Source organism: Globicephala melas, chromosome X (genome assembly GCF_963455315.2).
Source record: "Globicephala melas chromosome X, mGloMel1.2, whole genome shotgun sequence".
Classification (NCBI taxonomy): domain Eukaryota; kingdom Metazoa; phylum Chordata; class Mammalia; order Artiodactyla; family Delphinidae; genus Globicephala; species Globicephala melas.
Genome location: NC_083335.1, coordinates 80,189,414 through 80,215,007, shown reverse-complemented (window position 1 = coordinate 80,215,007; position 25,594 = coordinate 80,189,414). Strand labels below are relative to the sequence as shown.

The 25,594-nt window shown below is 41.5% G+C and overlaps 1 protein-coding gene across 1 annotated transcript in view; it reads left to right on the top strand.

Annotated features, from left to right (window-relative positions):
- Nucleotides 1-25,594, top strand: part of PFKFB1 (6-phosphofructo-2-kinase/fructose-2,6-biphosphatase 1) — a 68,637-nt gene that overhangs the window by 28,392 nt on the left and 14,651 nt on the right. Inside the window, exons 2-8 of the mRNA XM_060292153.1 lie at nucleotides 13,324-13,449; nucleotides 17,288-17,381; nucleotides 18,297-18,363; nucleotides 19,667-19,741; nucleotides 20,184-20,240; nucleotides 22,152-22,273; nucleotides 25,196-25,403. Coding sequence (XP_060148136.1) covers nucleotides 13,356-13,449; nucleotides 17,288-17,381; nucleotides 18,297-18,363; nucleotides 19,667-19,741; nucleotides 20,184-20,240; nucleotides 22,152-22,273; nucleotides 25,196-25,403 — 717 coding nt within the window. The 5' untranslated portion in view covers nucleotides 13,324-13,355. The remainder of the gene's footprint in view (nucleotides 1-13,323; nucleotides 13,450-17,287; nucleotides 17,382-18,296; nucleotides 18,364-19,666; nucleotides 19,742-20,183; nucleotides 20,241-22,151; nucleotides 22,274-25,195; nucleotides 25,404-25,594) is intronic.

Below are 25,594 nucleotides of genomic sequence, written 5' to 3'. Positions count from 1 at the left end.
CGGCAGGTCCAGACTTTTCCCCGGACTCCCTCCCGGCTAGCCGCGGTGCACTAACGCCCTGCAGGCTGTGTTCACGCTGCCAACACCAGTCCTCTCCCTGCGCTCCGACCGAAGCCTGAGCCTCAGCTCCCAGCCCCGCCCGCCCCGGTGGGTGAGCAGACAAGCCTCTCGGCTGGTGAGTGCCGGTCGGCCCTGATCCTCTGTGCTGGAATCTCTCCACTTTGCCCTCCGCACCCCTGTTGCTGTGCTCTCCTCCGCGGCTCCGAAGCTCCCCCCCTCCACCACCCGCAGTCTCTGCGAAGGGGCTTCCTAGTGTGTGGATACTTTTCCTCCTTCACAGCTCCCTCCCGCTGGTGCAGGACCCGTCCCTATCCTTTTGTCTCTGTTTATTCTTTTTTCTTTTGTCCTACCCAGGTACGTGGGGGGTTTCTTGCCTTTTGGGAGGTCTGAGGTCTTCTGCCAGCGTTCAGTAGGTGTTCTGTAGGAGTTGTTCCACGTGTAGATGTATTTCTGGTGTATCTGTGGGGAGGAAGGTGATCTCCGCATCTTACTCTTCTGCCATCTTCCCAGAAGTCCCTGGGGTTTTATCTTGTTCTTTCATCAGGAACATATTCCTCTGCTGTCTCATTTTGTCTAATTTTCTGTGTTTGTGGTCTCTGTTCTGCAGGCTGCAGGATTGTCATTTCTTTTGCTTCTGGTGTCTGCGTCCTGCTGGGTGAGGCTTGTCTAGAGGCTTGTGCAGGCTTCCTGGTGGGAGGGACTAGTGCCTGACCACTGTTGGTTGGGGCTGGATCTTGTCCCTCAGGTGGACAGGGCTGTGGCAAGTGGTGTGTTTAGAGGTGGCTGTAGGCTCAGGAAGACTTTAGGCAGCCTGGCTGCTGATGGGTGGAGCTGTGTTACTGCCCTTTTGGTTGTTTGGCCTGAGGCCTCCCAGCTCTGTAGCCTACAGGATGTTGGGTAGAGCCAGGTCTTGCTGCGAAAATGGCAGCTTCCAGGAGAGCTCATGCCAATGAATACTCCCCAGAGTCTCTGCCTGCACTGTTCTTTTTCCCACAGTGAGCTTCAGCCACCCCATAACTCCCCAGGAGACCTTCAAAGACCAGCATGTAGGTCTGAACCAGGCTCCTCTCTGAAGTCACTGCTTTTCCCTGGGTCCTGGGGCACATGAGAACTAGTGTGCACCCTCTAAGAGTATAGTTTCTGTTTCCACCAGTCCTGTGGAGTTCTTGTGATCAAACCCCACTGGCCTTCACAGCTAAATGCTCTGGGGGCTCCTCCTCCCAATGCCAGACCCCCAGACTTGTAAGCTTGATGCAGGGCTCAGAACTCTCACTCCTGTGGGAGAATCTCTGCAATATAGTTTTGTTCCAGTTTGTGGGTCACCCACCTGGTGGGTATGGGATTTGACTGCATTGCAAATGTGCCTCTCCTACCATCTTTTTGTGGCTTCTTCTTTGTCTTTGGATGTAGAATATCTTTTTTGGTAGGTTCCTATCTTTTTTGTTAATGGTTGTTCAGCAGTTAGTTGTGATTTTGGTGTTTCTGTGAGAGGTGGTGAGCTCAAGTCCTTCTACTCCACCATCTTGTCTCCAACCCCCATAACCAATCTTCTTTTATGGAAGAACCCTGAAGTATGAACAGGTGATTTCACACAATTCTAAGGTACAGCTTTCTGGAGGGAGAGGAACAGACGAGCAGTTCACTGAGTTCTCATTACCAGGTTCGGTGACACCCCTTGCTCTTCACCACTTCTTTTGGTTCTCCACAGCATACATTTTCTGGCCCATTTCATGAAAAGGAAAGATATCATGGAAAATATCCTAGAGAGTAGTTGAAGGCACTAGTGAATGCAGATCAATGAATCCCTGCAGTTGAACCATCCAATTCTGCCTGGCTCATACCTCTTTGGGTTCTCACTGGGCAGTGTTCCCTCTGTTGTCTCTGCACCCCGGGATAATGTGACAAGGTAGCTCTGATACTGTCTGTGCAGGTTTCTGTCTGTTCTGGCTGCTTCAAACTAGCTGCTGCACTCTCCTCCAAGGCTCTGAAGCTTTCCCTCTGTCCTGGCTGATTTCCCTGCAGGTAAGGGGACTTCCCAGGGTGTGGGACCTTTCTGTCTTTCACAGCTCTCTCCCAGGTGTTCAGGTCCTGCCCCAATTTCTTTCCCTCTTTCTTTTTCTCTTTCTTCTTTTGTCCTACCCTGTTACATGGAGATTTTCTTGCCCTTTCAGGAGTCTGAGGTCTGAGTCTGCCAGCGTTCGGTAGATATTCTGTGAGAATCATTCCACGTGAAGGTATATTTTTGATGTATTTGTGGGAGGAGGTGAGATTCATATTCTACTGCCCTGCCATCTTGATCTGGTCTCTCATTCAAGAATTTTTATAATAGATAATTTTAGACAATTCCATCATCTGTGTCATCTCATGATTTCATGTCTGTTGATGGTCTTTTTTCATGTGAGTTGAGATTTCATAGTTATTTGTATCTTGATTGATTTTAGTTTGTATTGTGGACATTGTAAATATCATTTAAGACCAAGAGTATTATTTTTATCCTATGGAGGTTGATGTTTTTGCTTTACCCTTCTGTGTATTGGGGTTCCAATTTTTTGAACATTTTTGAAACTTTCTTAGTACTGTTTAGACCAGTACGGTGTGTGCATCACCTAGTGGTCAGTGTGGAACTTGGGATGATTCACTTTCCAAATCTTTGGTAGGCTGATTAGGGTCACATCAAAGCACTCACAGATCAAACGTGAGCCCAGCAGTTCAAAACCACTTTTCGTAATTTCTTTTCTAAACTGTTCCCTCTCCCGTAGTTTTTCAGTACTTTCCATTTCTCTAGGCTCCCATTTTCTGTCCTCTGTTCAGAAACCACCCACTTTCTTGGTAGTATCACTCCCAGAAACAAGTTGCAGGAGAGAGAGAGGAAAAATTAGTATGAAGTTTAGTTTTGTCCCCTTGACGCCATGGCTCCACCTAGAGAAAGGACCTTATCCCTGAGATTTTTGATTACTGGCAGTTCCCTTTATGGACCACTCTTGCTTCTGGACTACTTTTGCTGTCACTACTCCCACTGTGGGACCAAAACAGAAGTAGAGTAAATAAAATCCTAGGAATGTCTCACATTCTCACATTTAGGAGTTCTCTTTTCCACTCCTTAAGCCATAACATCAAGGCTTCTCCTGTATTGCCCTCTGACTGTTAAACAATGCTCACCTCTGGGTTTCATATCATGTCCAATTCAGGCTTAGGATTCTGGAGGGAAAAAAATAATGTTGAACTCAACCATTTAGGTGGTATTTCAAACTCTGATCTTTTCTCAATCCATCTGCCTATATTTACTTTTCAGTTTTCAAATAGGTGTTCATGAATTCTATCAAGGTTTTATATTCGAGTTAGTTAGTGAGAGATAAAAGAAGGTCCCAGAACTGGACCCAGCTGCATGTGTTTTGTAGATGGCTTCTAGTTGATTCTTGCTTTTTTGTCCACTCTGACAATCTCTGTCTTTTAACTGGTGTGTTTAGAAAATTCACATTCAAAGTGATTTTTAATACAGTTGGATTAAAATCTACCATCTTGCTGTTTTTCTATTCATTGCATTTGTTCTTTGTTCTCTTTCTCTCTCTTTCGACTTTTCTTATTTTATTTGAGTATTTTTATGATCCCATTTTATCTCCTCTATTTACTTATAATTTATATATCTTTAAAAAAATTGAGTGGTTCCCTAGGGTTTACAATGTACAGTTTAAAATAATTGGGTTCATCTTCAAATAACACTATATTGTTTTGCATGTAGTCCAAGTACCTTACAAAAGAATATTCCCAATCTTACTCCCTTCCCTTGTGTCACCATTGTAATCATTTAATTTTTACATTTGCTATAAACACTCAATACATTGTTACTATTATTGCTTTAAACAGTTGGGTTCTTTTAATTGGAAATATAGTTGAGATACAATATTATGTTTCAGGTTTACTACATAATGACTTAACATTTGCATATATTATGAAATGATCACCATGATAAGTCTAGTAACCATCTGTCCCCATACAAAGTTATTATTATTACAATATTATCAACCATATTCCTTATGCTGCATATTACATCCCTGTGGCTTATTTATTTTATAACTGGAGGTTTGTACCTCTCAATCCTCTTTATCTATTCACCCCCAACCATCCATTTTTTCTCTGCATCTATGGGTCTGTTTTCATTTTTTGTTTGATTTTTTTTTTATTTTTTGGATTTTGCATATAAGTGAGAACATATGGTATTTGTCTTTCTCTGTCTGACTTATTTCACTTCACATAATACAATGTAGATCCATCCATGAGGTCACAAAGGTAAAGATTTCATTTTTTATGGCTGAATAATATTCCACTGTGTGTGTATACATATAATATAAATTATATATATATATATATATATATATATAAAACAGATCTTCTTTATCCATTCATCTATTGATGGACACTTAGATTGCTTCCATATCTTGGCTATTGTAATTAATGCTTCAATGAACAGGGGAGTACATATATCTTTTGTGATTACTGTTTTTTGTTTTCTTCAGATAAATACCAAAAAGTGGAATTGCTGGATCATATGGTAGTTCTAGCTTTAACTTCTTGAGGAAACCCTCACTGTTTTCATAGTGGCTGAACCAGTTTACAATCCTAACAACAGTGTACGAGGGTTCCCTTTTCTCCACATCAGTCAGTTAATTTTTAGAACAATTAAGAATATGGAAAATAAAAAGATATATTTTGCCTTCACGTATTCCTTTCCCAATGCTCTCACTTAAATTATGTAGATCCAATTTCTGACCTATATCATATCCCTTCTGTGTAAATAATGTCCTTTAATATTTCTTATAAGACACATCTGCTATTGATGAATTTCCCATTTTTGTTTGAAAAAAAGTCTATTTTGCCTTTATTTTTATTTTTATTTTTTTTATTTTTTTAATTTTTTTAAATTTTTTTTAACATCTTTATTGGGGTATAATTACTTTACAATGGTGTGTTAGTTTCTGCTTTATAACAAAGTGAATCAGTTATACATATACATATGTTCCCATATCTCTTCCCTCTTGCGTCTCCCTCCCTCCCACCCTCCCTATCCCACCCCTCCAGGCTGTCACAAAGCACCGAGCCAATATCCCTGTGCCATGCGGCTGCTTCCCACTAGCTATCTACCTTACTACGTTTGTTAGTGTGTATATGTCCATGACTCTCTCTCGCCCCGTCACAGCTCACCCTTCCCCCTCCCCATAACCTCAAGTCCGTTCTCTAGGAGGTCTGCGTCTTTATTCCTGCCTTACCCCTAGGTTCTTCATGACATTTTTTTTTCTTAAATTCCATATATATGTGTTAGCATACTGTATTTGAGCTATTTGTAATGAGGTGGATAGACCTAGAGTCTGTCATACACAGTGAAGTAAGTCAGAAAGAAAAAGACAAATACAGTATGCTAACACATATATATGGAATGCCTTTATTTTTTTTATTTAGAGTTTTTTTTACATCTTTATTTGACTATGATTGCTTTACAACTGTGTGTTAGTTTCTGCTTTATAACAAAGTGAATCAGTTATACATATACATATATTCCCATATCCCTTCCCTCTTGCGTCTCCCTCCCTCTCACCCTCCCTATCCCACTCCTCCAGGCAGTCACAAAGGACCGAGCTGACCTCCCTGCGCTATGCGGCTGCTTCCCACTAGCTATCTACCTTATGTTTGGTAGTGTATATATGTCCATGCCTCTCTCTAGCTGTGTCACAATTTACGCATCCCCCCTCCCCATATCCTCAAGTCCATTCTCTAGTAGGTCTGTGTCTTTATGCCTGTTTTACCCCTAGATTCTTCATGACATTTTCTTTTTCTTAAATTCCATATATATGTGTTAGCATATGGTATTGGTCTTTCTCTTTCTGACTTACTTCACTCTGTATGACAGACTCTAGGTCTATTCACCTCATTACAAATAACTCAGTTTCATTTCTTTTTATGGCTGACTAATATTCCATTGTATATATGTGCCACATCTTCTTTATCCATTCATCTGATGATGGACACTTAGGTTGTTTCCATCTCTGGGCTATTGTAAATAGAGCTGCAATGAACATTTTGGTACATGACACTTTTTGAATTATGGTTTTCTCAGGGTACATGCCCAGGAGTGGGATATATGGTAGTACTATTTGTAGGTTTTTAAGGAACCTCCATACTGTTCTCCATAGTGGCTGTATCAATTTACATTCCCACCAGCAGTGCAAGAGTGTTCCCTTTTCTCCACACCCTCTCCAGCATTTATTGTTTCTAGATTTTTTTTTTTTTGGTGGTACGCGGGCCTCTTACTGTTGTGGCCTCTCCCATTGCCGAGCACAGGCTCAAGACGCGCGGGTTCAGCGGCCATGGCTCACGGGCCCAGCCAGCCACTCCACGGCATGTGGGATCTTCCCAGGATGGGTCACGAACCCACGTCCCCTGCATCGGCAGGCGGACTCTCAACCACTGCGCCACCAGGGAAGCCCTGTTTCTAGATTTTTTGATGATGGCCATTCTGACTGCTGTGAGATGATATCTCATTGTAGTTTTGATTTGCATTTCTCTAATGATTAATGATGTTGAACATTCTTTCATGTGTTTGTTGGCAGTCTGTATATCTTCTTTGGAGAAATGTCTATTTAGTTCTTCTGCCCATTTTTGTATTGGGTTGTATGTTGTTTTTTATTGAGCTGCATGAGCTGCTTATAAATTTTGGAGATTAATCCTTTGTCAGTTGCTTCATTTGCAAACATTTTCTCCCAATCTGAGGGTTGTCTTTTGGTCTTGTTTATGGTTTCCTTTGCTGTGCAAAAGCTTTGAAGTTTCATTTGGTCCCATTTGTTTATTTTTGTTTTTATTTCCATTTCTCTAGGAGGTGGGTCAGAAAGGATCTTGCTGTGATTTATATCATAGAGTGTTCTGCCTATGTTTTCCTCTAAGAGTTTGATGGTTTCTGGCCTTATATTTAGGTCTTTAATCCATTTTGAGCTTATTTTTGTGTATGGTGTTAGGGAGTGATCTAATCTCATACTTCTACATGTAGCTGTCCAGTTTTCCCAGCACCACTTATTGAAGAGGCTGTCCTTTCTCCACTGTACATTCCTACCTCCTTTATCAAAGATAAGGTGACCATATGTGCGTGGGTTTGCCTCTGGGCTTTCTATCCTGTTCCATTGGTCTATCTTTCTGTTTCTGTGCCAGTACCATACTGTCTTGACTACTGTACCTTTCTAGTATAGTCTGAAGACAAGGAGCCTGATTCCTCCAGCTCCTTTTTTCGTTCTCAAGATTGCTCTGGCTATTTGGGGTCTTTTGTGCTTCCATACAAATTGTGAAATTTTTTGTTCTAGTTTTGTGAAAAATGCCAGTGGTAGTTTGATAGGGATTGCATTGAATCTATAGATTGCTTTGGGTAGTAGAGTCATTTTCACAATGTTGATTCTTCCAATCCAAGAACATGGTATATCTCTCCATCTATTTGTATCATCTTTAATTTCTTTCATCAGTGTCTTATAATTTTCTGCATACAGGTCTTTTGTCTCCTTAGGTAGGTTTATTCCTAGATATTTTATTCTTTTTGTTGCAATGGTAAATGGGAGTGTTTTCTTGATTTCACTTTCAGATTTTTCATCATTAGTGGATAGAAATGCCAGAAATTTCTGTGCATTAATTTTGTATCCGGCTACTTTACCAAATTCATTGATTAGCTCTAGTAGTTTTCTGGTAGCATCTTTAGGATTCTCTATGTATAGAATCATGTCATCTGCAAACAGTGACAGCTTTACTTCTTCTTTTCTGATTTGGATTCCTTTTATTTCCTTTCCTTCTCTGATTGCTGTGGCTAAAACTTCCAAAGCTATGTTGAATAAGAGTGGTTGGAGTGGGCAACCTTGTCTTGTTCCTGATCTTAGTGGAAATGCTTTCAGGTTTTCACCGTTGAGGATGATGTTGGCTGTGGGTTTGTCATATATGACCTTTATTATGTTGAGGAAAGTTTCCTCTATGCCTACTTTCTGCAGGGTTTTTATCATAAATGGGTGTTGAATTTTGTCAAAAGCTTTCTCTGCATCTATTGAGATGATCATATCGTTTTTCTCCCTCAATTTGTTAATATGGTTTACCACATTGATTGATTTGCGTATATTGAAGAATCCTTGCATTCCTGGAATAAACCCCACTTGATCATGGTGTATGATCCTTTTAATGTGCTGTTGGATTCTGTTTGCTAGTATTTTGTTGAGGATTTTTGCATCTATGTTCATCAGTGATATTGGCCTGTAGTTTTCCGTGTTTGTGACATTCTTGTCTGGTTTTGGTATCAAGGTGATGGTGGCCTCGTAGAATGAGTTTGGGAGTGTTTCTCTCTCTGCTATATTTTGGAAGTGTTTGAGAAGAGTAGGTGTTATCTGTTCTCTAAATGTTTGATAGAATTCACCTGTGAGGCCACCTGGTCCTGGGCTTTTGTTTGTTGGAAGTTTTTTTTTTGGAAGATTTTTAATCACAGTTTCAATTTCAATGCTTGTGATTGGTCTGTTCATATTATCCATTTCTTCCTGGTTCAGTATTGGCAGGGTGTCCATTTCGAAGAATTTGTCCATTTCTTCCAGCTTGTCCATTTTATTGGCATAGAGTTGCTTGTAGTAATGTCTCATGATCTTTTGTATTTTTGCAGTGTCAGTTGTTACTTCTCCTTTTTCATTTCTAATTCCATTGAGTTGAGTCTTCTTCCTTTTGTTCTTGAAGAGTCTGGCTAATGATTTATCAATTTTGTTTATCTTCTCAAAGAACCAGCTTTTAGTTTTGTTGATCTTTGCTATCGTTTCCTTCATTTCTTTTTCATTTATTTCTGATCTGATTTTTATGATTTCTTTCCTTCTTCTAAGTTTGGGTTTTTTTTGTTGTTCTTTCTTTAGTTGCTTTAGGTACAAGGTTAGGTTGTTAATTCAAGATGTTTCCTGTTTCTTAAGGTAGCATTTTATTGCTATAAACTTCCCTCTTAGAACTGCTTTTGCTGCATCCCATAGGTTTTGGGTCGTCGTGTCTCCATTGTCATTTGTTTCTATGTATTTTTTGATTTCCTCTTTGATTTCTTCAGTGATCACTTCGTTATTAATTAGTTTATTGTTTAGCTCCATGTGTTTGTAGTTTTTACAGGTCTTTTCCTGTAATTGATATCTAGTCTCATAGCGTTGTGGTTGGAAAAGATACTTGATACAATTTCAATTTTCTTAAATTTACCAAGGCTAGATTTGTGATCCGAGGTATGATCTATCCTGGAGAATGTTCCATGAGCACTTGAGAAAAATGTGTATTCTGTTGTTTTTGGATGGAGTGTCCTATAATTATCAATTAAGTCCATCTTGTTTAATGTATCATTTAAATCTTGTGTTTCCTTACTTATTTTCATTTTGGATGATCTGTCCATGGGTGAAAGTGGGGTGTTAAAGTCCCCTACTATGAATGTGTTACTGTCGGTTGCCCCTTTTATGGCTGTTAGTATTTGCCTTATGTATTGAGGTGCTCTTATGTTGGGTGCATAAATATTTACAATTGTTATATCTTCTTCTTGGATGGATCCCTTGATCATTATGTAGTGTCCTCCTTTGTGTCTTCTAATTGTCTTTATTTTAAAGTCTATTTTGTCTGATATGAGAAGTGCTACTCCAGATTTCTTTGGGTTTGCATTTGCATGGTATATCTTTTTCCATCCCCTTACTTTCGGTCTGTATGTGTCTCTAGGTCTGAAGTGGGTCTCTTGTAGACAGCATATATATGGGTCTTGTTTTTGTATCCATTCAGCCAATCTGTGTCTTTTGGTGGGAGTTACATTTAAGGTAATTATCGAAATGTATGTTCCCATTCCCATTTTCTTAATTGTTTTGAGTTCGTTATGGTAGGTCTTTTCCTTCTCTTGTGTTGCTTGCCTAGAGAAGTTCCTTTAGCATTTGTTGTAAAGCTGGTTTGGTGGTGCTGAACTCTCTCAGCTTTTGCTTGTCTGTAAAGATTTTAATCTCGCTATCAAATCTGAATGAGGTCCTTGCTGGGTAGAGTAATCTTAGTTGCAGGTTTTCCTCCTTCATCACTTTAAATATGTCCTGCCAGTCCCTTCTGGCTTGTGGAGTTTCTGCTGAACGATCAGCTGTTAACCTTATGGGGATTCCCCTGTGTGTTATTTGTTGTTTTTCCCTTGCTGCTTTTAATATGTTTTCTTTGTATTTAATTTTTGACAGTTTGATTAATATGTTTCTTTGCGTATTTGTCCTTGGATTTATCCTGTATGGGACTCTCTGTTCTTCCTGGACTTGATTAAGTATTTCCTTTCCCATATTAGGGAAGTTTTCAACTATAATCTCTTCAAATATTTTCTCAGTCCCTTTCTTTTTCTCTTCTTCTTCTGGAACCCCTATAATTCGAATGTTGGTGCGTTTAATTTTGTTCCAGAGGTCTCTGAGACTGTCCTCAGTTCTTTCATTCTTTCTTCTTTATTCTGCTCTGCAGTAGTTATTTCCACCATTTTATCCTCCAGGTCACTTATCCGTTCTTCTGCCTCAGTTATTCTATTGATCCCATCTAGAGTATTTTTAGTTTCATTTATTGTGTTGTTCATCATTGTTTGTTTCATCTTTAGTTCTTCTAGGTACTTGTTAAATGTTTCTTGCATTTTCTCTATTCTATTTCCAAGATCTTGGATCATCTTTACTATCATTATTCTGAATTCTTTTTCAGGTAGGCTGCCTATTTCCTCTTCATTTGTTAGGTCTGGTGGGCTTTTATCTTGCTCCTTCATCTGCTGTGTGTTTTTCTGTCTTTTCATTTTGCTTATCTTACTGTGTTTGGGGTCTCCTTTTTGCAGGCTGAAGGTTTGTAGTTCCTGTTGTTTTTGGTTTCTGTCCCCAGTGGCTAAGTTTGGTTCAGTGGGTTGTGTAGGCTTCCTGGTGGAGGGTACTAGTGCCTGTGTTCTGGTGGATGAGGCTGGATCGTGGCTTTCCGGTGAGCAGTTCCACATCTGGTGGTGTGTTTTGGGGTGTCTGTGGACTTATTATGATTTTAGGCAGCATCTCTGCTGATTGGTGGGGTTGTGTTCCTGTCTTGCTTGTTGTTTGGCATAGCGTGTCCAGTACTGTAGCTTGCTGGTTGTTGAGTGTAGCTGTGTGTTAGTGTTGAGATGGAGATCTCTGTGTGATTTTCACTGTTTGATATTACGTGGAGCTGGGAGGTCTCTTGTGGACCAGTGTCCTGAAGCTGGCTCTCTCACCTCAGAAGCACAGCACTGACTCCTGGCTGCAGCACCAAGAGCCTTTCATCCACACTGCTCAGAATAAAAGGGAGAAAATGTAGAAAGAAATAATTAGTAGAAGTAGAAAGAAAGAAGGAAAGAAAGAAAGAAAGAAGGAAAGAAAGAAAGGACGGAGGGAGGGAGGGTGGGAAGGAGGTTGCCTTTATTTTTGAAGGACATTTTTGCTGAATTTAGATTTGGATTGGCAGGGTTTTTACTTTCAGTATGTTAAAGGTTTCATTCCACTATTTTTGGCTTATGTGACTCTGGTACGAAGTCTTGTGTAATTATTCTTGTTCTTCTGTATGTAAGGTGTTCCGTCCACCCTTTTTCCCTGACTGCCTTCAATATTTTATTTTGCCTGTTTTTCTGCAGTTTGAATTTGATATGTCTGGCTGTGATGTGGCTCTTTTACAAATTTTATTTACCCTGCTTTGTGTTCTCTGAGATACTTGGATCTGGGGTTTATATCAATTGCTAATTATGAAAAATTTCAGCAATTATTTATTCAAATATTTTTTCTCCATTCTCTCTCTCTTCTCCTTCTAGTATTCTAAATTGATAGTGTCCCAAAGCTCTTGGATGTTTTGTTCTGTTTTCTTTTTTTACTCTTTATTTTTTCTCTGCATTTCAGTTTGTGTAATTTCTATTGTTCTAGCTTCAATTTCGCTTATTCCTCAGCTGTGTCTAGTTCACTAATAAGCACACTGAAGGCATTCTTCAGATCTGTTAATGTGTTTTTTCTCTTGTATTTACATATGATTCTTTCTTATACATTTTATCCCTTGCTGCTATCTTATCTTGCATGTTGTCTACCTTTTTCAATATAGAAAAGTACTTAATCATATTAATCACAGCTATTTTAAGTTGTCTGTTGGAAAATGTGTCATAACTGAGTCTTGTCCTGATGATTTTTTTGTCTCTTCAGACTATGTTTTTTTCTTTCCTTGATTCTTCCCTTTATGCTGCTCTCTGGAGGTAACTTACCTCTTGCATTCTTTAAAAATAAAGTCTGCTATTATTTTACTTGATTTATTTTAGCCTTGTAGTGGAGAATAGGGGACTAGGGACATACTATGTTATTTTGATTAAGTCTCAGTCTTAGGCAGGCTTATCCTGAGTCATAGAGGTGTGACTTTCCCAAATGTTCCTGCCCCTCCTCTAAATATAACTGTGAGCCTAGCACATATTCCTATCCCTCCTGGGTTATAGCATTTTTTCAAATTTTCTCCTTCACCTGTGGTGGTGAGTTTCCACCTGTGCCCTCAGTTCCTATTGCCATTCCTTCTGCAGAGCAAGGCTTGTTTTCCCTAGGGGAGATAGAGTAGATTGGTCTGGGCAGAGTTTTAGTGGTGTTGGGTATTCCTCTCTGCTAGCTGCAGTGAATTTCCACCAGTGTGCTCAGACTACAGTTTTATTACCTTTCCCTGTGAAGGTTAAGGCCTTTGCTCTGCAGTGTATAAAGGCAGAATGCTTTGGGCACAGTTTCAGCAATGGATGCTGTTCTCTTTCCCTCCCCCAAACCAGAACTATAGAATATCTTTCTCCGGATTCTTATTCTTCCCTGCCAGCACCTGGTGGACTTCTTAGGGGGAAAGTCTGCAAGAGGATTCAAAACCACCTATGTCTACAGCCCCCAGGGGTTTCACATTCTCACACTAACACACAACCAACTTTTAGCAATTCATTAGCAAATTTTAGCTGTTATCTTCTTATGACTACATATTATTCAGTAGTATCTGCAAAAGATAAGCAAGTACCTGGGCCCTGTTGTTCCCTGTAGATGCCTATGTCTACAGATTTTGGGTTAGCTTTTAGCATTGCAATCTCAGTTTGCTCATGAATTCAATAGAGGACAATTTGCAATTTTCCAGTTTTTGTTTTCCTTGTTCTAATGGTGGGCGAGATGCTCATTCCAATTCTACAGCTCTGAGTTGATACCAGAATATCATGTGAACCTGGGGATAAGATTTGAGGTTCTGTTTGTCTTCCAGCATCCATACCCCAGTTTACAAATTCCCCCACGATGGTGATAATGGTGGGTTTACCAGCTCGAGGAAAGACCTACATCTCCACGAAGCTCACACGATATCTCAACTGGATAGGAACACCAACTAAAGGTATGTCCCTGAAAGCCTTTGTTCTACAGCCCTCTATAGGCCAATTATGGAAAATACAGTAAGGTAGCTGACCTCAAAAGGGCAAAACCACGAGTAAAGGAATGTCTCAAAACATTATTAACAGTATTAGGACTAATACTATTACTGCTGCTGCTGCTGCTCTACTACAACTACTACTACTACTACTGCTACTACTACTACTACTACTATAGCACCACCACCACCACCACCACCACCACTAACCTCATAAATTTTTACAATTTCTTAAGTACGTAATCTGTGCCCAATCCCGTGATAGCTGCTAAGCATAAGAAAACTACAAAGATTAAATATCTGTTTTCAAGGAGCACGATTTTTGTAAGACCTGAAAAAAACCCTATGAGTAACATACTACTTTTATCACCTTTATTATTACTTCTACACCAAAAATACGATTCTTATTAGCATTACCATTTCTTCACAACCTTAAGGTTTTCTTTAAATTTTAGGGGTGTGTGGAGTCAAGCACCTCAAAGCCCCAGCCTGGAGTCCCCCACAAGGTCTTCAGTAAAGCAGGGCACTTTAGCTCACCTCTCCTGTCAAGAAGGCGTCCACTCTCTCCAAGCCTCTCCTTAGGTCTGAGCCTATTTGCTCCCCCTCCCCAGCCGGAAGTGATCCTGCCTCTTTCCGCCTCCAGAGGGGTCTCCTTCCCTGCCTGTCAGCCTCCTCCCTCACTCCCTACTTCCAGATTTCCTTTCTCCCCAATGTGACCTCTTTTCTGCTTACTACCTCTTATTCAGCAATCATATTTTTCTATTCTCCATTTGATTTCTCTATCACCCACACTGTATCCCCATTCCTATTTGATTCCTCTGTTGCCCCTAGGAAGACTATGTTTCTCTGGGCTCCCACACCAATGCTTCCTACAGACCCCTCTATGCCAACCTTAGTTACATAGTGTGTTGTTGTAGTGTGTTGTGTGTCTGGGTCTCTCTCCCCAGGAGCTGCTCTGCGGTAGGGGACTAGATCATGTTAATTTCTATTGCTTAAGTAGGACCAAATTAAGACATTTAGAGTCTCTAAACGCTAAAAGTTAGGGTATCCCCTACATCATACGTAATTCAGAATAAAATCAGTAAATACAAGAAAGTCTACCAAAAGTTTTTATTTATCCCCCAATGACTATTGATGCTTTTAACATATATCAACTTAGCTGAAAATTATTACTGGGACTGTGTTCCTCCTTTACTGGTACACTGGTACACAAGTGCTTAGCCTCTGTCTCTTGTGGAAAGGAGCACTCCTCCCCAGTGTGGAAAACAGTTCTTCTTGGGCAATCACTTGCTCACTCAGTCAGTAATTATTTGCTGAGCACACAGTTGTGCCACGGCCCTTGTTGGATGTTGGATCCCTGCCCTCAAAGAACTCACATCTAGTTTTTAAACTTTATTGGAGTATAATTGCTTTACAATGTTGTGTTAGCTTCTGCTGTATAACAAAGTGAATCAGCTATAAGTATACATATATCCCCATATCCCCTCCCTCTTTCATCTCCTTCCCACCCTCCCTATCTCACCCCTCTAGGTGGTCACAAAGCACAGAGCTGATCTCCCTGTGCTATGCAGCTGCTTCCCACTAGCTATCTATTTTATATTTGGTAGTGTATATATGTACATGCCAGTTTCTCACTTGGTCCCAGCTTCCCCTTCCCCCTCCCCATGTCCTCAAGTCCATTCTCTACGTCTGTGTCTTTATTCCTGTCCTGCCCCTAGGTTCTTCAGAACCTTTCCTTGTTTGTTTGTTTTTTAGATTCCATATATATGTGTTAGCATATGGTATTTGTTTTTCTCTTTCTGACTTGCTTCACTCTGTATGACAGACTCTATTCTTAAGTTCTAAAACACCCATGTAGGAAGAACTAGTATCATCATTCCACAGTTGATGAAATTAATGCCCAAGATGTGACGTGTCTTGTCTAAAGGCACATGATCACTAAGTGATGGAACCAGAATATGAACCCACATCTGGTTGATTCCAAAGCCTGACACTCACTGTGGCAGGTCTGATACTTGGTGCTACTGATGGGAAGAAGAAAGAACCCACATTGGCCCTGTGCTCTCCTCCACACTCTTCCTCTTATTTCCCTTGACCATACCAACACCCTATCTCTCTTCCCCCTTCCCTCCCTCTCTCCAATTATTCTCCTCCCCTTCTCCCATTTCTTCTTTCTCTTCATGCACTTTCTCTTTCTCTAATTCACTGGTGAAGAGTTCCCCAGTGGTTTTCCATGTGCCAAAACCCATACTATGCACTGGAGATGCAAAACTGGATGAGATTCACAACCTGTCCTTGAAGATTTCTCCATCTGGCTGGGATGCATAAGAATACAACATGTCACTGAAGAATCCCAGAGCAGGATACTGATGGGCCTCACAGAGGAAATCGCCTACTGGAAGACAGTGAAAGCTTCCAGATAGGGTGTATTTGAGCTGGGTGTGTCCTGTGGGAGGAGTAGAACATTGGAAGAAGAGAAGGGAAGAAGGAGTAGTTCTTGTAGGACTGCAGGCTCTGAGGAGCCTCTGCTGAGCATAGGGGCACATGGGACAGTGTCAGATGGGTCTCTGATCTAATGCACCTGCTTCCCATCTGTTCTACTTGCACAGAGGCCCTCAGAGTCATGTTTCAAATGCCAAGATGACCATATCTATAGCCACCAAGGGTTCCCTTGGCCTGCAGGTTTAAATCCAAGCTCCTTAGCCTATCATTCAAGGCCCTCCACAGTCAGTCTCTGACAGCCTCACAGGCCTCAGTCACAGTGGATGACTCATGTTCTGCCTCCTGCCAATGCCATACCTTTGCTCAAACTCTTCCTCTACCTGGAATGTCTTTGTTCCCCTCTCCCATACCCCATGCCTGCCAATAAAAGGCCTGCCTTCCTATAAAGACTGGTACAAATGCTGCTTTTTCCAAGAAACCATCTGAGATCACCCCAAGCTTAGTTAGTCTTTCCTTCCTCCTTGCTCTTTTGCATGGCTCTGTCAGAGCACTTAACACACTGGGTGAGAGCTCTCTGTTTACTGATTTACTGTTTACTCTCTTTCCTACATGCTAGACTGTGAGCTCCTTGGGGCCCCATCATGCAGATCTATTTCATCTCTGACACCCCAGAACTCATGTCCTGATTCACAAAGTAGGCATGAGAAACTATTTATTGGATGAATGAAGAAAATATTACATTACCTCTTTGCCTATTATCCCCTCTTTCCCCCTTTCCTTCCCTCCTCTCTGATTTTTCACCATTACAAATGAGAAAGTGTGGCCTAAAGAAGGCAATAAATCTAGACTCTCTGTCTTGATACAGAAAATGTAACAACATTGGACTAGGATTCAGGAGGCCCAGTCTAGTTATGTCCCCAGCTGACTCAATGTTTGACCCTTGACGGATTTTACTCCCTGGGTCCCAATTTCTTTATCTTTCCAATGCAGTAATGTACAGAACACAGTAATAATATATAGTAATACTATGGGCATTAAAAGGTTTAGAGTTTATGTTAAAATGGAATAGTGGAAAGATCACCAGCTTTGGAACCAAACAGTCCTGGGTTTGAATCCCATCTCTCCACTTATTAGCTATGAGAGTTACTCCCTTGATTTCCTCATTTATAAATGGGAATGATGATTCCTACTTTTCAGGGTTGTTGTAAGGAGTAAATGAGCTGGTGGCCATAATTTGAAGCTTTGTAAACATATTATATAGCTACAAACTATACCTTCTTTTACCTCTGAGCTACCTCCAAGAAAGGACATTATTTTGCCACTGGGATCTTCCCAACCTCTTCACCAGGGCTCCTGCTTTCAGTGTTTAATTTAGGCCAGTATCGACGAGAGGCAGTGAGCTACAAGAACTACGAATTCTTTCTTCCAGACAACATGGAGGCCCTACTTATCAGGAAGTGAGTACCTAATATTTTAAAGACCTGTGCTGCCCCCTGGCTGAGGGAGACCTTTGTTCAAATGATGGGGGAGTAGGGCAGAGCAACTTGGGTTAGCAAGGAGTCCACCTACAGTCTCAAAGGGTGGTTAGGACAGCCCTTCTACTATCTTAACCAAAGCTTATTTCTGGTCATATCCATCCCCTGCTTAAGAACTTTTAACAGTTTCCTACTTCTGACAAGAGAGAGTGGAAACTTAGCCTAGAATTTAAAATAAGAGTCTCAGTAGCTTGGCCCACTCCAGTCTCATCCATTCAACCTCAAGTTGTCTCTCCTCTACAAGACTCTGAGCACTTCCAGAACAGAGCCTGGGTCTCATTTATTGATCCATATCTTCTTAATAGAACTCAGCAAAGAGTAATCACTAACCAGATTTTTGCCAAAAGCATAAATACATTTCCACATTATTACCTGTGCTTGCCCTGTTACATATGCCAGGAATGCCTTCTCCTTCACAGACCATATATTCAGGCTCTTCTTGGGTTCAAGAACCAATTCAGCTTGAGCGCTATTAGTTCAAGGTTTGGAGCCCTTAATACTATGGCTCTGTCATTAGTCAACTTTTCCTGGGTATGTTACTTTATACCTGCACCTAAAATGTCTACACAGAGCCATTTTCAACTGTGTGACCTCTCTGTGCTTGTCATAGCATATTTTCAACTGTGTGACCTCTCTGTGCTTGTCATAGCACATTTTCAACTGTGTGACCTCTCTGTGCTTGTACCTAGAATATAGGACACCCTTTGTAGATATTCAACAGATGAATAATTTAATGTAGGACATCTAAGAGATAGTGCAAAAGATAATTCAGAAAAATAGAGAGGAGACCATTTTGGGTATAATGGTTGTTTCTGTTTCTTCCTTCATCTTTTTCAGGCAATGTGCCATAGCAGCCCTGAAAGATGTCCATAACTATCTCAGCTGTGAGGAAGGTCATGTTGCGGTAAAGAAATTTGCATTTTTCTTAGGTTTCTGCTGGGTTGGAGAAGAGCTAATATATATTGAGCATTTACTATGTTCTAAACATTGTTCTAAGCACTTTGCACATATTTATTTAATTTCCACCCTCCCCCATGAGATAGGTATTGTTATTATACTCCATTTTATAGCCCAGAAGAATGTCGTGCAGAGAGATTAAATAATTAAACATTTTACCAAGGTGGCAGGCCAGAACTGGAATACAGGTTGTAAAGCTCCAGAATCTACACTCCTTTTTTCTTTCTTTTTTTAAAAAAAATTATTTATTTATTTATTTATTTATTTATTGGCTGTGTCAGGTCTTAGTTGCGGCACATGGGATCTTTGTTGAGGCTTGCAGGATCTTTTGTTGCACCACGCGGGATCTTTCATTGCGGTGCATGGGCTATTCACTGCGCTGCACAGGCTTCTCTCTCATTGTGGCGTGCGGGTTTTCTCTTCTCTAGTTGTGGCGCAAAGGCTCCAGGGTGCATGGGCTTTGTAGTTGTGGCATGTGGGTTCCAGAGAGTGTGGGCTCTGTAGTTTGTGGCACGCAGTCTCTCTAGTTGAGGCACGCGAGCTCAGTAGTTGTGACACATGGGCTTAGTTGCCCCGCGTCATGTGGGATCTTAGTTCCCTGACCAGGGATCGAATCTGCATCCCCTATTTTGGAAGGCTGATTCTTTACCACTGGACCACCAGGGAAGTCCCCAGAATCTACACCCTTAACCAGTATACACTACCACTCCATCCCCAAGAATTCAGCAGGACTACACTAGAATTTGACTGCAATACAAACATTTTTAAGTTCTAGAGATTTAGCTAAACATTTAATCAATTTAATCTCATAGACCTTTGGGATTTGCAAATTCTAAAAGTGCTTCAAAGAGCTCCAAAGTGATAGGGAAGGAAGAAGCTTCACCTAGGAGTTGAGAGAATTGGTTCCAACTCTGCTTTGTCAGAGTTTGTGACAGTTTGTCTCTGTGACATTGGTTAAGGCAAACACTTCCTCTAAGCCTCAGCTACTTTACCTGTAAAATAACTCTAATAAACCCCCACCATTTTCCTCTTGCTTTATTATGTCTACAGAGTCTGCTACATTTCTGGGCAGGCAGTGAGGGCTCAATGAGTGTTTGAGAAATTGATATAAGCCATTTCCAAATCCTTCAAAACCCTGTTCAAGTTTTATCCCCTTCTGGAAGCCCTGTACTTAGCACAGAGATGGTCAAAGAGTAGGCATTCTATCAGAGCCAGATTCAGAGCAAACCAATCTCATCGTGTGCCTCTAGGTTTTTGATGCCACCAACACTACCAGAGAACGACGGTCACTGATTCTGCAGTTTGCTAAAGAACATGGTTACAAGGTAGAGTAACTCTCTAACTCTTATCTAGAGCCTACTCATTTAACAAACACCAAAAAAAGGCAAACCAGGGGAGGAAGAGATGCCAAATCAGCTACCATAGGGTCAGCATTTTAATTTAGTTGTAGGATTTTCCAGGTCACAGTTAGAAGCATCAAAACAGAACAGAACAGGAAAGAAGAGGTGCCACATTAGGCAATGGAAGATAACTGCTGACAAGCTGACACTGTGGGGGTGGGTATGAGGAAGGAGGAGAGAGAACCACTACAATTCAGGGCCAATCTGACTCATAAAACTCAGAATCCTGAAAGCACCACTGTATGAAATTATGTTGTCAGAGATACCTCTAAAGATGACTCAGAGCCATTGAGAAGGGGTCAAGCTATGTTTGACTCCTACCAAACATAATTCCTTGCTGGAAATCTTTCTTCTGTTTCTTTTATAGGTCTTTTTCATCGAGTCCATTTGTAATGACCCTGACGTCATTGCAGAAAACATCAGGGTAAGGAGCACCAGTCACCTTTCCTTCTTATTTTGTCTCAGATTTGGATCATACCTAGAAATACCTCTGTGCAGTTAAAGGAGGTATCTTCCCTGAGCTTCTCCTCCCACTTCCTATAGGAAGTATTCCCTGATCATCCTGGCATACAATGATTCTGTGAAATTCCTTTAAGTATTGGAGAGGAAACTAAGGTTCCAAGAGGAGAGGTAAGTTGTCAAGTGTTCATACAGCCAGGAAGAGGTAGAACTGGGACTGGACCTCAAGCTTGGATGTCTGCCTTGAAAGCTCTTTTTTCTGACCCACAATTCATATCAGAGCTATCACTGCTCTTTTCTACAGTTTCTAGGCATGTGGTCTAGATTTAGTTCACTCACTACATTTTATTGTTCCCTATTTCATTAAATTACTGTATCTTGGGGACAGAGGTGACCTTAAAAGTCACCTCCTTCAACACTTCATCAGAAACTTGAAATCTTAGCTAATTGTTTTTGTAGATTTTCTCTTTGTACCTCCAGTGTGAAAGCTCATTGCCTTCATTAAGTGCAGTCCAATCAATCTGAAATCTGCCTCCCTGTAATTTCCACTCATTGGTCCTAATTTTGCCTCTTGAGGCATAGAATATGTCCAAGTACTCTCTTTCCTTTTCATCCATCCACCTATCCATCCATTTGTTGATTAAACATAAATTGAATACATACACCTGGGTTGAACCATTCTGGATACTAGAGACAGAAATAGATAGGGGAGTGCCTGGCCCTTGAGCTCACAGTCTAGTGAGGGAGACTGACGATTTTATAGACATAATTCTGTGAGATCAGTGCTGAGATGAAGAAACAAAGGAGGCTGTGGCAGCACAGTGTTGAGGACCTAACCTTGCATGGGAAGGCTTCTCAATGAAGGTAATAGCTGACCTTCATCTTGAAGAATGCATAGGAATTTGGCAAGTAAAGAATGGAAAATAGGGGGATAGCATATACTAAGTATGGCATCTATGGGGAACTAGAAATAGCCTAGGTTGTCTAAAGCAAAGTGTGTGGAGGTCTAGAGGGGCAATGGGAGAGGAGGATGAAGAAATCATTTGGGGCCCAATCATAACAAGCCATGAGTCACCTGCTAAAATATTTCATACTTTGTCCTAAAAGATGTGAGGAAATGGTGAAGGGTTTCAAGCAGAGGAATTCCATATTCAGATGTGCATGTTAGAAATATCCTTCTGGCTGCTAGTATGGGAAAGTAACTAGACTATAGACAGAGTAACCAGTCACAAAGCTAGAGTGAGCATCCAGGAAATGGATGGAGGCCAGCTGGAGAGATATTTAGAAGATACAGGGGGGAAGATTTGGTACCTTCTAAGAGGTGGGGGATGATAGAAAGAGACACATCTAGGATGACTCCCAGATTCATTTTAGGCTCAGGTGACTTGAGTAGATGATAGTGACATTCACTGAGATGGTGAATGTGGGTGGAGAAGGTAGATATATTAAGGGATTAGGAGTTGCCAGCCCCTCAGAAATCTAAAGCCAATATATGCCATGTTATCCCAGTAAACACTCAATACATGTAAGCCATTATGATCCCCAGCCAAGATCTCCTGTTCCTTTTCTTCAACCATTTCTCACACCACAATTTCCAGGCCACTTATAAATGTTTCTCTTAAACAGTGTGTGAACTGAATATAATGTAACAGACCTTGTTTGAGCACACAGGGATAAGGAATGAGGTGTTAACACAGTACAGATTCTCTTCAACTGACTGATTTTGTAAACTTGGGCAAGAACCTTTCTCCAAGTCTCAACTTCCTCATCTTTATGATGAGGAATGTTGTACTCAGTGATCTCTAAGCATTCATCCCAAGGGCACTGTCGGAGTCTCTGTCTCCCATGGTTCTTCCATCTTTTTCCCTTCCTCCAGCAAGTGAAACTTGGCAGCCCTGATTACATAGACTGTGACCATGAAAAGGTTCTGGAAGACTTTCTAAAGAGAATTGAATGCTATGAGGTCAACTACCAACCCTTGGATGATGAACTAGACAGGTAAGAACCCAGAACCCCAAAGTAAAGGTCAGGATCCTTAGCCCGGTTTTGATGTCCTGTAGGACCTGGAGGAATGCCTTCCTTCTCTGGGCCTCAACTTTATTTGTAACATCAGGAAACTGTACTTGATTTGTCTTCAAGGGCCCTCCCAGCTCTAATTATCCATGAGGTGGTGATTCCTTGTTGTGTAAGGTGTTCATCATAAGGGGCTTGAAGTAGTGTTTTCCTGAACAATGTGGACATATTAGGACCCTGATCTCAGGGGGGGAGAAATGCCTCTCTCCTGTGGTTGTTGCTATTATGTTTTCAAAAGTATTCTTCACACATGGATGACATTTCAGCTTCCAAACATGTTCACCTTTTTTGTTTCATTGAATCCCCTCGGCATCCCTGTTAAGGAGGCTGAAATAGGTCTTATGATCATAAATTTTCAAGAAGAGGAGATTGCATCTTAGAGAGCTGAAACCACTTGCTCAAGCTTCCACCACAAGTCAGGGGGTAGAGCTAGGATTCTAACTACATATTCTGTCTCTTAATCATGTCTGTTTTCACAACACGCATGCACCTTCAACCAGTAAGTATTTGGATTCTTTGGGCTATGGTGTACATCGGGGGTGTAAATAAGGGCAAGAGAGGTAGGTTCTATCCTCAGGTGGCTTCCATAGTGCTTTGACATATGGGAAGATACATTAAAAATATGAAACTTTCATTCACAATACCAACTAAAGATTGGAGAGGTGTTAGCTGGCAGTACAGGGAAGATGTGAGTTTTAGACGTAGGGTATACCCAGAACCTCACTTTCTTTCAAAATGGATTGTGATGAGAAGAGACCCTGGTCACTCAGACCCTTTGGACCCCAAGTAAGAAGTATAAGGAGACTTCTAACAGTCATCACCACCCAAAGAAGTTTAAAGAGCATCCTTCCAACTTTGTCCAACCAAAGTCCCCAGAGGTGAGCATTGTTACTGCCTCACTTCTTAGATGGGGAAACAGACCCACAGCAGGGCAAGGGCTTACCTGAGGCCACACAATGAGTGAGTAGCAGAATATATACTCAAATTCTTGTCTTCAAAATTCCATCATGGTTATCCTCCTCCCACATCCCTATATCATAAAAGTGCCACATGAGGCTTAGACACTCAGGTCAAGGGGCAGGACCTTGTGTACAATTGTGAATATTGTTCACTGTGCCAGGTCACGGGTACACTTGCTTTTCTCACCAAGACGTGTACTGGAGTAGGGGAAACTTTTTCAAATTTCCACAAAGGCACTGTATGAATAGTAGCATATGGTGGAAGAAGTTTGAAGGAGGGGAGCTAAAATGAAAGAACAGCATTGAGAAAGCCCCTAGCCTTTGGCCTAGACTGCTGCAGGTACTCGGTGTTTGATGAATCAGTTTGGGTCTGAAGACAACTGATTCTGAAAGTTGGCTTTATCTAATCGTTTTTCCATCAACAGACATTTACAATCCATGCATCAAGGCCCACTCCTAAGCTGTGCCCTAGGAACCCAAAGAGGGAAGGTCTATCTATCTCTGTTCTGATAGAATGCCCAGTTGGTTGAGGAAGACAATGAGTATGCAGTTGACCAGAATTGTGGTGATGGTAAAGCAAGTGGGGTGGGGGAACACAGAAGAGGGGACCCAGTCCAACTGGGAGGAAAAGGTCTGGAAGAACATGTTTACCCAGTAGGTGGACTAGACATGCATTTAGGGCACCAGCAAGGTAGAGTCCACCAAAAATAAGAAAAGAAAATCTTGAAAGCTTTTAATAGTTTGTATTTCAAAAACAGCATCAAGGTAGCCAAAACAGAAAAAAATACAACCAGAACTCAGTAGACCTTCTTCATGTTATAATATAGCTTATAATTTTTATTTTAAATTACACATAATGGGGGTAAGCATTAGCTACTATAAGACTTTTGATGTGAAGTACCTTTAAATGACTTCATATGATCCTGGGCTCAAAGAAAACTTTCTAAAGAGAGTGAATGTACTGGTTCTTGAAGGATGGATGCATAGGAGCTCAACTTTGGAAATCAGGCAAATAACATATTTTCAAGGAAAGAGAACAGTACCTTGCAATGGCCTAGTTAAATCTGAATAAAAGTAGAGGAGTACAGAGAATATTTCAGCAAAAGCATTAAGGCTAGAATGAAACAGAGAAGTTATGAGCATAGACATGGAACACTGAGGTGAGGCAAAGCAGGACCAGTGTATGAAGGCACCTAGAATGTCAGACTAAGCTACAGAATTTGGAAGTTCTCCTAGAGCCACTCAGGACCTAGTACCAGAAACAAGGCAACAAGGCTACATCAGATATTTTCTACTTAGGTTCTGAGAGTCATAGATGAGATGGTTGGAGAGTTTGACATTAGGCAAATCAATTCCTCTCTCTGTGTTTCAGTTTCCTCACCTATCAGAGATAATAATCTCTGCTTCCTAGGATGGTTATGAGGATTTACGCACTTTGAAGCCCCCACCCCTGCCAGGTGCATACATACACACAAAATGGTCAGCAAATGCAAGTGGCCTGTGAGATGTTGGAGACAGTCAGGGACACAGAGGATTACTGTTTCTCTCTGAGTATGTCAGCAGTGTGAGCCAAAAAAGAGAGAACCCTAGATGCCTGAAGTGTGAGGAGTGAAAGTAAAAAGACAGTCTGGCTCAAACTGAGATTGAGGAAAGGAGAGAAAAGGAGATGGTAGCAGGCAGTGAGCTCCTCAGAGTGGCCAGGAACCAAGTCTCTAGAACAGGTACCCAGAACAGGGCAAGGCATAGCACCTTGTCAGAGGAAAGGTAGGTGAGAGCTGGGTTATGGAGGAAGCTTGAAGGCAGGGTGTGTGGTTGGGGCTTTCTCTTGGGATCAGCCTCTCCAACATCAGCCCCTGAGCTGCCCTTGCTCCTGCTTGGGCTGGCCCAGCCACCTGTCTTACATCAAGATCTTCGACGTGGGCACACGCTACATGGTGAACCGACTGCAGGACCACATCCAGAGCCGCACAGTCTACTATCTCATGAACATCCACGTCACACCCCGCTCCATCTACCTATGCCGGCACGGTGAGAGTGAACTCAACCTCAGAGGCCGCATCGGAGGTGACTCTGGCCTCTCAGCTCGGGGCAAGCAGGTAGGGATGGCCCCATGCACTCAGAGGTTTTGGCTGATCTGGTCCAGGTGGGCTGTGGGTTGGTGGGGTGGCTGCTGCCTGGGTCCTGAGGATGGGGGTACTCAGTGGCAGGATAAAAGCAGGTTCTGGTCACTCTTGCTCTTCCACCCCATCAGCCACTCAGTTTTGACCCACTGAATGGCTCCCAAGTG